This window comes from Pituophis catenifer, unplaced genomic scaffold (assembly GCF_029215685.1).
Source record: "Pituophis catenifer annectens isolate HBS135680 unplaced genomic scaffold, rPitCat1.0.hap2 SCAF_4, whole genome shotgun sequence".
In the NCBI taxonomy this organism is placed as follows: domain Eukaryota; kingdom Metazoa; phylum Chordata; class Lepidosauria; order Squamata; family Colubridae; genus Pituophis; species Pituophis catenifer.
Genome location: NW_027256884.1, coordinates 134,835 through 148,749, shown reverse-complemented (window position 1 = coordinate 148,749; position 13,915 = coordinate 134,835). Strand labels below are relative to the sequence as shown.

The 13,915-nt window shown below is 43.2% G+C and overlaps 1 protein-coding gene across 1 annotated transcript in view; it reads right to left on the bottom strand.

Moving 5' to 3' along the window:
* Window positions 1-13,915, bottom strand: part of WDFY4 (WDFY family member 4) — a 134,881-nt gene that overhangs the window by 103,830 nt on the left and 17,136 nt on the right. Inside the window, exons 10-14 of the mRNA XM_070943165.1 lie at window positions 13,774-13,875; window positions 12,224-12,414; window positions 8,230-8,831; window positions 6,518-6,611; window positions 507-721 (exon numbers count right to left, since the gene is read on the bottom strand). Coding sequence (XP_070799266.1) covers window positions 507-721; window positions 6,518-6,611; window positions 8,230-8,831; window positions 12,224-12,414; window positions 13,774-13,875 — 1,204 coding nt within the window. The remainder of the gene's footprint in view (window positions 1-506; window positions 722-6,517; window positions 6,612-8,229; window positions 8,832-12,223; window positions 12,415-13,773; window positions 13,876-13,915) is intronic.

The following is a 13,915-nucleotide window of genomic DNA, read 5'->3' as shown; positions in this document are numbered from 1 at the left end:
AGAGATCAAGCAAAGGATAAATGTCCCACGGCAAAAGAAAAGGAACACCTGGATGAGACATCTATGCAGGAGGTGCATGGCGGGGGGGGGGGGGAGATGGGGGATGAAGGTCCTAGAATTGCCTCAAAATCTTCACCACGTGTTCCCCAAACCCGAGTCTGCCAGAGGCATTGGCCAGTGGTTCTTGAGGACAGGAGTCTTGAAAGATGCTGCCACGAATTTTAGCGGAGTTTCAGAGTCTTATCGGCTGCATTTCTGCGGCATGTTACTAATACTGTTTCTTCACAGTGAAGAAAAAGAAAATAAGAAACCGCAACTACTGTATGAGATGTGTTGGATATGTTTGCTACTTGTAAAAATAATAAAGACAGGATACAAATATATAAATGGTCAGTTCTGATAATGCCAGTCACAGTTGCTGGGGAGACATTTGGAAACCTAAGTCACTAAGTCCTGAAGCCCCAGACTGCCCAACAGGTACTGGCTGTGATACGCTGAGACGTCACCTTAAGACCTCGGGCTGAATGGACTGGGAGCCGAGCTTCTCGAAGAGCCGGATCAGAGGCGGGTGGAGGGGGCTGCTTGCATTGTGCAGAACTTCTGGGCAGGACCTGATGAGGCTGCCCAGCAGGCCAGCTGCACAAGCCACTTGGCGGTTCTTCTCCAAGCCCATCAAGGATTGAATATGGTCAGCCACAGCGAATTGGATTTCCAGGGATAGCTGAAACAAGCCAAGGCAGGGCAAGAAGGACAGGCATCAGTGGACTGCTGGCAACATGAGGGCAACCAGTAACCAGCAGCCATAATGGACACAGAGTAGTCCTGGATCATTGCAGAAATCAGAGTCCGGCTTTCTAAACAAAAATTTAAGAAATGATGTAGGAACCCAGGGTTGGCCTGCTACAACACCTAGTTAATAAATAAGTTTACAAATGATATAAAATTGCCAAATGCTCATTCATTGCTCCATATTAGGTATTATTGAAATTAGTTGCCCCTTCATGTGTTATCTCCATTGCACACTAATTTTACTGGAGAATTTTAGAGTTGCAAGCTCGGCTGCTGAATATTTAATTTTTGGTTGATATTAGCACACGTGTTCACAATCAGAAATTAGAAATAGGGCATCAGAATTCACTTTTGTATATGATATAAATGTTTGTAAAATACAAGAGACAGGAAATAAATTCAATTTTTAAATGAAATGGCTATTGGAAAAAGGCTAAGGTAACAAATGTCATCAGATAAGTCAAACACAAGAGCAGATTATGTTCAGAGATGTTTATGTTCATTGTAGTATGCTGTCTCCAAAATGATGCTAGATAGGTTGAAAATTAAGATTGATTAATTAATTAACAATTAAGATGCTGGCTGGAAGACTGTGAGTTCTTCTCCACTTTAGACATGAAAAATCAGTCGGGCAAATGGGCTGCTCACTTTTTGTCAGCCTACCTCACAGAGTTGTTGTAGGGAAAACAGGAGGAGGAAGGAGTATTGGGTATCTTCACCCCCAAGTTGTATATGAAAAAAGGCAGGATAAAAACTGAAAGTAAATAAATAAGCCAATTTTTATTAAGGTTCCTAAATATGATAAATCTGGATCCTACTGCTACATTTCTTGGAGGGGGTGGTATAAGGTGATTGATTATGTCTATATTCTTCTGATATCCTTGACTCAATCTGGGTTGTTTAGATGAACTAAAACTGATCCAGCTTCATAACAGGATCTAGATCAGGGGTGAGGAACGATCATGGCCCCTTTATGACTTGTGGACTTCAACTCTCAGCATGGCTGGCTCAGGAATTCTGGGAGTTAAAGTTCACAAGTCATAAAGGAGCCGTGATCGTTCCTCACCCCTGATCCAGGGCATGCTTTCCACGGTAGAAAGGTAGGGATTCTGATGGCTAAGCGGAAAATTGGTCACTTAGGCCGATTAGAAAGAATTGCTAGTTTAAAACTTGGGAAAGTAGAGAATATGCAGAAACTAACTGAATACATGTTTTAAAGAAAAAGAGGTGATAGTTATGGCCATCTTCTTCATACTAATTTAATGGGGGGGGGATCAACTTGAATTTATTTAGTACATAAATAAAAATTGTGTCAAGTAGTGTAGACCTATAATAAATGGGGTAGTTTTGATAAATCTATTTGTTAAAGTTATAAATCTGAAAAATAAACCAGTGACATTATGGCATGTCCGGCACACATACTATAAAGCTCTCCTATAACCCAAGCCGAGATGATGGTCGGACACATTTTTATATGCTCAGCCAAAGATCATCAGCGCAAGTCCGTTCATGTTTTAGTCACGATCCTGCTTGAGAACCAAAGAAATGGGAAAGATATCTAAATGTCTGCCATGCTGGTTTCACGGTCAGTCATCTGTTACGGGCTTTTGATGGATGGCCACAACAAAGCCAGCTCAGATCTGACTGAGTGAATGACCGAAAGTTACCAAAAGACAAACCCATTCAGAGCAGTGGTGGGTTTCACATTTTTTTACTACCAATTCTGTGGGTGTGGCTTGCTTGGTGGGCATGGCTTGGTGGCCATGTGACTGGATGGGCGTGGCTTGGTGGCCATGTGACTGGGTGGGCGTAGCTGGGTAATCATATGACTCAGTGGGTGTGGCTGGTTGGTCATGTGACTGCGTAAACGTGGCCAACTTGACATCACTCACGTCAAGGGTTAGGGTTAGGGTGCCTGGCTTCTCCTCGCCTCAAAGGCCTCAATGAGATACAATTTCCCTGTCTATTTATTTACTACTACTGAACATCCAAAATATACTATTTAATCCTACATATATATGCCATATGTGTACATACATATTACATAGTATAGAGTGTGTATAAGCATACAAAAAGATACATTATCTACTATATATACTGTATGTGTATGTACACACACACACACACACACACACAGCTCTTCTAAGACTATACACATTCAACCTCACTACATTTGGAAAAACATACCCAGAGTCCACTTTCTGCCACACATTTAACGATAACTTCTGTACATTAGAATTACACACACCTTCAGATGTTCTTCCCTAGCTTGCACATGACTGTTAGAGCCAGGAGAAGTCATGGATTGAATAAAATGTGGTGAAACTCACTTAACAATGTTTTTGTTGCTCCCAACAATTTTGGGCTCAATTGTGGTCATAAATCAAGGACTATCTCTGTCTTCCTCTGCATGGCAGCCTTGTCCTAGTAAACTCCTTTTCCTTTCTGGCAATTTTCCTCTCTGTTAGAGGCACCAAAATAATCCAGATGATGTAAGGTTTCCTGCTACAGCAGTGGGTTGGACTAGATGACCTCTGAGATCCCTTCCAGCCCTAGATTGCTGTGCTGTTTCAAAGCGTCTTCTGAAGCCACATCTAGTGCCAGGGTTTGTGGTGCTTCCTTCCTCTTCTTTCTCTCTCTTCCTTCCTTTCTCTTCCTTTCTTTCTTTGTCTCTTTCTCTCTCTCCCTCCCTCCCTCTTTCTTCCTTTTTCTTCTTTCTTCCTTTCTCTTTCTCATTCTTTCTTTCTCTTTTTTTTCTTTCTTCTCTCCCTCTCTCCCTCTTCCTCCTTCCTTCCTTCCTTTTTCTTTCTTTCTCTTTCTCTTTTTTTGTCTTTTTCTCTTTCTTCTCTCTTTCTCTCTTTCTTTGTCTCTTTCTTTTTTGTCTCTCCCTTCCTCTTTCTTTATTTCTTTTTTTCTTTCTTTCTCTCTCCCTTCCTTTCCTTTTTCTTTCTTTCTCTCTTTCTTTCTTGTCTCTCTCTCCCTTCCTTTCTTTGTTTCTTTTTCTTTCTCTTTCTTTCTTTGTCTCTTTCTTTCTTTCTCTCTTTCTTTCTTTTTTGTCTCTCTCTCTCTCTCCCTTCCTCTTTCTTTTTCTTTCTCTTTCTTTGTCTCTTTCTTTCTTTCTTGTCTCTCTCTCTCTCTCTCTCTCTCTCTTTCTCTTTCTTTCTTTCTTTCACCCGCTGGCCGGCCTGGCCCGGAAGCAGTGCATCCCCAGTCATGGGCTGGCTGTGGGCAGTGGGACCCGAGGCGGAGGGGAAGGCAAGAGGGCAGAAGCCGAATGCGCCAGGCCCAAAACGCAGCTCTTTGGCCAGGCACAGCGGGTCTCCCTCCCCCACCACCAGCGTCAGATTTACCTTCTAGATCTTGCTGGCTTGAATACGGGATCCCTTCAGATCCCAACAGAGCCAGGGCGTGGCTGCCCGTGAAGGTAAGGCTAGTGGCAGGCGGCCTTCAGGGAAGACACCGCACTGGAGCCGAGCCTGCCGCTCCGCTGCGGTGCAGCCCTGGGACATCTGCCTGCCCTCCTGGGGCTGCTGTGCTGAGCTCCAGGCAGCGGCAGGCGGCGGCAGGTGGGAGGGCGGTGGGAGGGGGGTAGCCTTTGGAGCCCTGGGAAATCGCAGGCTTTCCGGATGGAACTTAGAGGAGTCCAATTCCCAAAGGGCAGTGCTGCGAAGCTCTCTCTCCCAGGAAAGAACAGCAGGGGGGGAGAAGCAGCAGCCACTGACCTGGAGAGCACATGATGGAGCCCTCCACGTGTTCTCTGGTGATCTGTTTTCTCTCCCTCGCTTTCTTGCTGGGAGAGGGAGAGAGTTTTTCACAGCACTGCGCTTTAGATCCTGGTAAGTCCGGAAAGCGCTGCGCCAGAGAGAAATAGGATTCAACCCATTTCACTCTGCCTGGCTTTCCGGATGGGGCTTACACTTACAGGACCCAAAGTACTGTGCTGAGAAAGACGCTCCCCCAGCAAGAGAGCAGGGGAGATAAAGCAGGTCGCCGGAGAACAAGGCTCCACGGGATCGGCAGCTGCTGCCTCTCTCCACCGCTCTCTTGCTGGGGGAGTGTCTTTCGGAGCACAGCGCTTTGGGGACCCATCCGGAAAGCCAGACAGAGAGAAACATCCAGGTTGAAGGCCGGTACTTTCAGCACCCACGAGGAACCCAGGCTTGGAGCAGTTTTGGAGGTGGTTAAGGAGGACCTCTCCTCGGCCCCAGCCGTGCGTTTTCAAGCCTGGCTGCTTGGAGTGAAAAGCTATTGCAATAGCTCAGGCTTGAAAACGCATGGCTGGGGCCAAGGAGTGGTCCTCCTTAACAACATTCCTTGTGGACACTGGCATGCCTTCCTCTCTGCCACCAGCTGTGGGAGGAAGATAAGACAGTGGGCCCGCGGCAAACTAGGCTGCAGGCAATGCGGCCTGGAATGGAGCCGCACCGGGCCGTGGTGGCTTAGCCAGCCACACAAGCTCAGTGGGGACAGTGGAGGGGGGGGTGCAGCAAGCTCTGGGGAGGAGGGGGCTAGCCCAACTTACCTGTAGGTAGGAGGAGGCAGCTCAGTTAGGGCACAGGACAGGCAGGCACCACGTGGGAAAGCAGTTTAGGCAGGCAAGCCGCCCAGGAGGCTGGGGCAGGGCAGGTGAGTGGGGTGAGCGACAAGGCAGCAACCGGGCAGACGGGGAGAATGAGTGGCGACCAGGCGACTGGTTCAGGGGCATGGCCAGTCAGTGGTCGCTACCAGTTCGGTGACCCAGGCCAAATTACTGCTACCGGTTTTCCCGAACCAGTAGAAACCCACCACTGATTCAGAGCCATTTCCAGTTCTCTTCCGTCAGGGTTGCAAATGATTTTCATGAATTGGGGCCTCTAATTCACCAGCAATTGAGAAAGTGTCATCTAGATTTTCTAAGAAGACTGTAATGCTTTTTGTACCTTAAATATTGCTTTTCCTAATAATAATAATTTTGCTTCAGCAAAAAAGCAAGGTTAAGGGGAAGAATGACATCGTGAAGATCTTGGCTCAGTAAATCCGCATTGCCCTCACAAATTCAATAGAGCCATAATGGAGTACAAGGAATTGATTGTTCGCATTATGACAGCAGTCCTGCCAATAATGAGATTGCCTTGTTTTGAATAAAATGTGCTGTTTTCAGAGATCCTCGTTCCAGGAAAAAAGGGTTTTAGTGAAAAAAATTAATGGTGACAGGAAAGTAGTCTCCGTTTCCCCAGCTGTTATGGATTGATTTCCCTACACATCCCTTCCAGAGTCTGACAGGGGCACAGGAGATGCAATTACAAATCAACAAATAAGCCCACAACTTTGCGTCAGAATGAAGTCTGAGGGCAAACATGTCAGTTGGTCCATCCACCCCATGCCTGCTCTTATGTGGCGATTCTCCTCTCACCAGCAGACTCCATACTTGTTATACTTGGCATATAACTTAGATTGCAGATGAGGATGCTAATATTTGACTCATTAATTTTTTTGCAGTTGCGTAGGTTTATTTATTTATTTAACTAAATAAGTATCAAGTGAGTATGAATACAGATGAAAGATGTAAATAGGATGGGTGTAGAATAGATTTCCTTTCTTTTTTGCTTTCATTTTCTTTCATTAATTTTCTCTTTTGCATAATATTATTTATTTTGAAAGGAATAATGAGTATGCTAGGCTATGCTACATAATCTCACCTGTGTAAAGTTGAGTCTCCCTTGGGGGCATCAGTCACCTGTCAACTTACCTCAGGGTAAGCTTCACTGTAGACTTTGCCAATCAGTGTCACCATGACACACAGGGCTCCAGGACACACAATCACTGAGTCCTCACCTTGTGGCCTTCAGAGAAAAGACAAGAGGACACCTATAGCATTTCTGTACACTTGTATACCTCAAGACAAAAGAGTAGGAACCAGGTCATAGTCCTTCTCTTCTATTCTTGCATAAAAACAGGAAAGCAAATGCTTCTGCAAACTGGGAGGGGAGAAGAAATTGCAACCTCCTTGGTGGCCAAGGATACCCCAGAAAAAGACGGCCCTCCCAGCCGCCCCTAGGGAAGCTAAAGCTTCACAATGGGGTTCCCTTAAGCATTTCCCCCCAGGAGAGAAAGGGAAGGGACACGTTTTGTGCTTCAGATCTTCCTTGTTGAAGCAGAAAAAAAACCCTAATTCTGTAGTATTCTGTAAGAATTGGCTTGCATTTGATTGTGTCTGAGTAGAAGGACTTATTTCCTCCAGGTTACCAAAGAAGGCATTCTGATTTGTGATCACGGTTTTCCCAACATTTGAGAAGTGTCTGCTTATTTAGAACTGCCTTATAACAAAATTAATGAGTGGAAACTTTAATTGCCTCTTTTTTTCATAATTTTGTGAATGAATTATGGTTCCTCCCAAGATGAGAGAAAAACAGCAAAGAGAAAAAGAAACATTCCTGTTTGGTGTCTCTCGTTATGATAAATTATTTTGAATCAAAATTTTGGTCCCTATTTGACTTGTTATAGGCTGCTAAATATTGGCTATCATATTTTGCAATTTAGATCCAACTTTAAATATCTATAATTTTGTTAACAAACAGTCCATCTATGCAATCGAAGACTTCCCATATATCTAGATAACATATGCAGCTGAATCAAAAAAAAAAAGGGGGGGGGTTCAAGAAAAGACTGCACACTCTGGAGACTTAAGGATGTGCAAGAAAGAAACTCCCATAATAATCCCACTTTAATTTTAATTAGTAGAAACTTGGACAGGCTTCCAGGAATGATTGGGGGGGGTCTCTATTTGACCTCACCTACATCAGGGGGCTGAGAGGAGCCGAGAGTCCAGGGAATCTCCACCTTAGCAAATTTATGATGTGTGGATGTCACACCGGCTGGGGAATTCTGGCAGGTGAAATCCATACATCTTGCCAAAGTGAGGAACACTAATTTAGATTGATATGCATGTATAATTCTACTTATAATTAAGCATTATTTGAAAGCAGAAAGATCCAGAAGGCTATGAAAAAATGCCAGTCAGTTTGATTGGAGTTTCATTTACGTTAATATTTTCCAAATACGCATGAACTGGAATGGACTTCCGTGATGTTCAGAACCCAACTGCAGGCCACCCTTTTGTCCTATCCAGGATGTCCTTCAAACCACTTTTCTCTAAAGGAATGGGAAAATACTTTAGAAGAGGAGCTGCTGATGGCAAGCGATAGCAAAGAAAATTTGTCAATAACCTCCTTTGCACTTGAAATAATTGTGCCCCTTCCTTGTGACTAACACAGGGTATACTTAGATCTGCAATTAACATTAAATCATTTGAGCTTGTCTTCTCACTAAACCTACATTGGAGTGATCTATAAATGTGTACACTCATGAAAAAATAGGCCCCAAGACGTGTAAGAAATAAGATAATTAGAACATCCAAATTAATGCTTCCAACTTTTTATATCATAACCACCAACGGCCTACCTGTTCTGGGGTTCTGGCAGCTGGACGGCAGCTACTTTGTTGGACTTTCTATGGTCCCAAAGATTCCCTGGAGAATCTTCTTGCTGATTTTCTGTCCCATCCCAAATGCCCAAAGTGGGAGGATCTGTTTCCTCCAAGCAGCTCTTGAGGTTGAAGGGGTTCATCTTGGCCATGGAATCAAGGAAGCTGAATATCCTGATGCAGCTTTTTAGCCGAGTTGGGAAAAGCTCAGGTGAGCAAACAGCTGTATTTGAAAGCTCAACGAAGGATCGTGGTTTGTTGATCTGCATAGGAATTTGTCCCCACCTTTGTGCTGAAAAGCAGCCAAGCGTGCCAAGGTCCTCCGCCATCCTCTCAAAGAGACCGTTCTTCTGGAAGAAGCCCTTATTGGCAGGGTCCAAGTAAAGAGCAGCTGCCATTGTCTGGAGAATGCGTAGTATCAGTCCTAATATGTGGCTGTGACCAAAGGAGGCCCAGACACCTGAAGGCGGGTCCTGCAAGGCACCTTCCATGTCAGCCAGAAGGGAAAACAGCCCATTGAAGCCACTGCTGGTTCTGAAGGCAGAGCGACCCTTGGGGTTCACCAGGGTCTTCAACAGAGACTAGCATTGGAGAAAAATGAAAGAAGAACTTATCACCGTATATACAAAGTTTGCAAAGAACAGCAGCCAACTCCAGAAGAAAACTGGTCTTGACTAAAGTCCTTCAAATCAAGAATTTACTATGCTAAAGATTGATCGTTTCCAGGAGGTCTTCACAGAAGGGTTCAGCCTACTCTTTAGTGGAAAATCATTTTGTTAATAACATGGATAGCATGACAGGGAAAAAAAAACATTTTCTGGTCTAGTTCCTGGAGGTTAGGCACCAGAAGCAGCTTCTCCCTGAAGAGTCCCTTAGACAGGTTGACTCTGGTTAACATAGGAGGCCCTGCAACAGCTACGTACGGTAAATATTAATTTGCCTGGGATTCTATACATAATAACAAGCATTTTGAATTGCACCTGAAAACCTATCGGCCACCAATTCATAAGAAGCCTTAGGTCCAATCTTGGGCTTTAAAATAGGCTTTTTTATTATTGTAGTGGCTAGGACCAATCAAGCATTTTGAACTAACAATGGCTTGTGGGCAGGCTTCAAAAGCAGCCCCATATTGAATGCATTGTAGTAATCTAATTTCATGAGGGTAATGGTTTGAGTCGTTATGGCCAGGACTTTTGGACCATAGAATGTCAGAACACAAGCTACAGCTATCATATCATAAGACAAAATGAATTATCCTTTCATCAGAAAGCATCTGGTAACACCTTTTCAGAGTAACATGTTTTATCAAAAGACATAATCTTTTGTGAAGTACAGCTTACTTCATCAGAAAATTGTCTTCTGTGAACTTAGGAGGATGTGACTATGTGTTTGCCTGTATAAGGGGTTTTAATTTTTTTAAGATATATGATTTCAAAATTTCATCCTATACAAACTTCTCTCTGATACCCATTTTGTCTCCTCTTCCCCCTTACGCCTACCTTCTTCATCCTCTTAAAAGAGGGGAGGGTGTGTGCCAGAGACACAGGGAGGAAACTTAGTTACTGCCATTCAGTTTGCATGCTAATGTATCACACCAGGCAGTAACTCCTGAAGAGGCATAAACCTAATAAACTGGACCTTGATGTATCAGAATGGCTTTGACACAATCTGGAGAGGTCAGTCATAACCACATTTCTTCTGGCTCTAACTCTGTTACAATTTAATTGTCTATTCTTCTGGCTTTAATCTGTAACAGGCCTGCCTGGAGTGGAAATCCCTAACTAAGTTATAGCTAACAGAATTTATTTCTGCATGGCTTTCTTCGTTATTCCTCATAATTGCCCACCGCCTGCCGCTCTGGAACTCTCTAGCACTTGCACTTGGGGTTTAACAGCTAAATATAAATTAGCAAATCAATCTGAATTTGAACATAATGTAATCAGGATCCCAAAGGCTACAGCTAGTAAATTCATTCTCTTATATTATGTATTAATATAGTTATAATTTGTCAGAATTAGGCATCAAAGCTGCATTATTTTTTATATCAGTTCAGGCAAGCAGCAAACTTAGCCATAAGAAGAATTTTAGATTAGCTGTAGCTGTGGCAGGTTTGTTCTCTTCAATGGACAGAGAATATCCGTGTGTGAAGTGGGGTGGTTACTTCCTTCCACTCTCTCTAATACGGAAGCTATAGCTTTATTTTTTTCCTCTGCAGCCTTCTAGGGAAAATGGAAAAGGAATTACAAAGAATCAGGAGCATACAAGAAAAATGTTCATCAGTGGGATTCAAATTATTCTGAACAAAGACTCTGGAGGTTGAGTCCCTCCTAGAACTAATAATTCAGCAATAAGAGATTCTGTATAGAAACTGCCTCTTTTCACATTTCCTCAGGAAAATAGACTTGCCCTAGTATGTCCAAATTATTTTCCCTGTCAGTAGGTATCATGGACTAGAAGTAGCATCAGTCTCTAGGTGGGTGAACTTACTTAAGGTAAGTTACTTTCCCCAACCTGCTGGATGATTGGACTCTTGAAAAATTCCTCTCAACAGATGCTATTGTCTTTATATAATTATATATATAATTAGGTTTATAGCAGTAGCAGTGCATTTAGATTTATATACTGCCTCATATTGCTTTTCAGCACACTCTAGAAGATTTACAATGCCATCATCTTGCCCCCAATAATCTGGGTCCTCATTTTCCTGATTTAGGAAGGATGGAAACCAACCTTGAGTCGGTCAGGATCAAATTCCTGGCTGTGGGCAGAATTAGCCTGTAATACTGCATTTTAATCACTGCGCCACTATGGCTCTTATTCCAAACATGGGAAGTTAAATCTAACTTCTAAATTGTTTACTGTGTACTTGGTTAATTAATTTTGTTTTGCATTTTGCCTGACACACTTGCCCTCTTCACAACCTAGTCAAATTGTCATTATGAGCAACCATCTCTACATATAGCTTTTAGTGCAATATGGCAATATAGAGTATTAAAAATCTGAGATTTTACTAATCAGTTACCAGCTGCCCTCTTTCTACTGCTTCTGCCTTAGATTTAAGAGTCTCCTGCCCAAGAACAGGCATGGCAAGTCATAGATCAAAGGACCCTTTGACTATCTGTTCTTTGTATTCTGTTCTTCACTGTGGCCAAATGGATCCTGTGGAAATTGGACAAGGAGGTCATCTCCCTGAGAGCAGCCTCGTCCTCTTCATCTCTAACACTTCATATTTGGAGGCCTCCGGATAATGGTAGATGGAAATAAAAATAGCCCCACAAGCTAAATCTGCTCTCTCTATTCCAATAATCATTCCCATCTTATTTTAAGCCTTCTTGGCCTTGTAAAAGCACCAGATTGGGGGCCTTGAGGACTGAATCCAAATTTTGGCTGTTCATGAGGCCATTGAAAAGGATAATTGCTCTTAACGGTCTTCTCCCCTGATCCCCTTAATGGACCGTTGACTTTCTTTAAGTAGTTATTGACCATTGCAGCAGCAATGGTTTTAGAGGCCAAGAAATGTATCTGATATTGGGTCATATCTTCAGGGGCAGCAATTGCCAGATACACACATACACATCATTCACCAAGTTGGAAGATACAGGAGAAATCTCTTAGTGCAAACCCCTGATCCCTGCAGGATCTACTAAAGATTTTAGAATGGGTGCCCGCCCACCTTCTTTGGTAAGACTTCCAAGGAAGGTGGACATATCACTTCACGAGGCAACCTGTTCCACTCTTGGGCAGCACTTACGACCAGGTAATTCTTCCTAATGGCCAATAGTATTTTCAGTCTTCAGTTAGAGGTCAGTTTTAGGGGCTGGTGACACATTTCAATAAATTATTTCCCTATGAGGCAAAGTAACTATATTTCCATAGTTTAGAACTTCCCTATGATTCATGGCCTAGTAGAGGAACAAAGCCCAACCCTTAATCTTTTTCAAATAAAATAGATCTGGCATTTACTATTCCTTACTTTAAGTAGATCCAGCTTGAAGTGTAGTTCGCCCTGAGTAGAGGAGCAGAGAGCCCCAATAATGGAGCTCATGTACTCCTCAGGGTTGATGATGGACAACTGCTCCAGGATGTTCACGGCATCACTTCGGTACAGCTCGCTATCCACATAAATCTTGATGTAGGGCACCATGCCATAGTCCCTGAGAATCACTGAGAAATCACATGTATAACTTACTATTAAGCCTGTTCCAAGCAGAATCTGAAGGATGGTCACTTAATGATAATAATTTCATAGATTATTTTATAATATATGACTAGGTTCATAGATCAGTTACTAGAATAATTAAATTTCATAGTACAATGAATGCAACATTGTATGAAAGGAGTAAAGCCCATGGCTTATGTGAAATCTTACGATATTTATTGCCCCACCCCTGAAAAATTGGTGTTGTTACTATGTGCCAAAATTGGTGCAGTCTCCTTCTCAATCTTTTGCTCTTAAGCATTTCTTCCTTGTGCAGATCGCCTTATGATCCGCTGTGCAGCTCGCCTTATGCTGCTGTGGCCACCCTGCAAATACTTCCACAGGAGTGAAATCCAGCAGGTTCTGGAGAACCGGTAGCGGAAATTTTGAGCAGTTCGGAGAACCGGCAAATACCACCTCTGGCTGGCCCCAGAGTCGTCTGGGAATGGAGATTTTGCAATATCCTTCCCCCAGGAGTGGGGAGGGAATGGGGATTTTGCAGTATCCTTCCCCTGCCACACCTACCAAGCCATGCCCACCAAGCAACACCATGCCCACCAAGCCACGCCCACAGAACTGGTAGTAAAAAAATTTGGATTTCACCACTGCTTCCAAAGTATTTAGCTCTGGGGTCCTAAGGATCATCGTTCTTTGTAGCCCATCTCGGCTTTCCTGTCTCACTGTATGAATTCTTTCCACTGAAAGATGGGAAAGCATCTCTGAAGGTGCCTGCCACAACCATTCTAATGTCCATGAAAATGTTTTCAATTCTGCCACCCTTTCAAAAAAATTTTCTGATTAAGAAAGATAGGAAAATATTGAAAAATGACACAAAAAAGACATAAATAGACACAGAAATAGCCTTCTGTTATCTGGACCTTCTTTAAGATTCCATGAAAAGGAAAAGTAATTGCATTTCCTCTGTTGAATTAGTCTAACCCAACATTAGCATGCTTTATGTTGCACAAATTAATTTGTAATCGCCTTAAAGCTTCTCTAAAATTGTAAGATTTTTCTGAATCCATAGCCAGGTCCCTAAGTCCCTGCACATGTTAGGAAATTGCCTTTAGAAAACTATGTGGGAAAAAGTTGCCTCTCTTTCTTTCCCATGGTCTGTTCTTATTTTCATGGAGAGTTTCCTGAATCACGAATCTTCCACGGACCAGAACAGTGGCAAGACTAGAAAAGCAAATATCTACCAGGTGACTGGACTATCCACTCGCTTCAGGCTCAGCAGAGGAAGCAACAGATGAAGTTTCCCATGAACTAATATTCCGCAACCCTCATGTTGTGGCCAATGAAACTGGGCGGGTTCTCTCTTTTACCTGTGTTCCTGACAGATCCCACCACCAGAGCGGCTGCCATCTTCAGAATCCATTTGAGGAAATTCTCCACTTCTGACACCTGAGAACTTGTTTGAGTGCTTCCTGCATGACAAGAAACCAGATCAATCTCCTCATGAGTAGC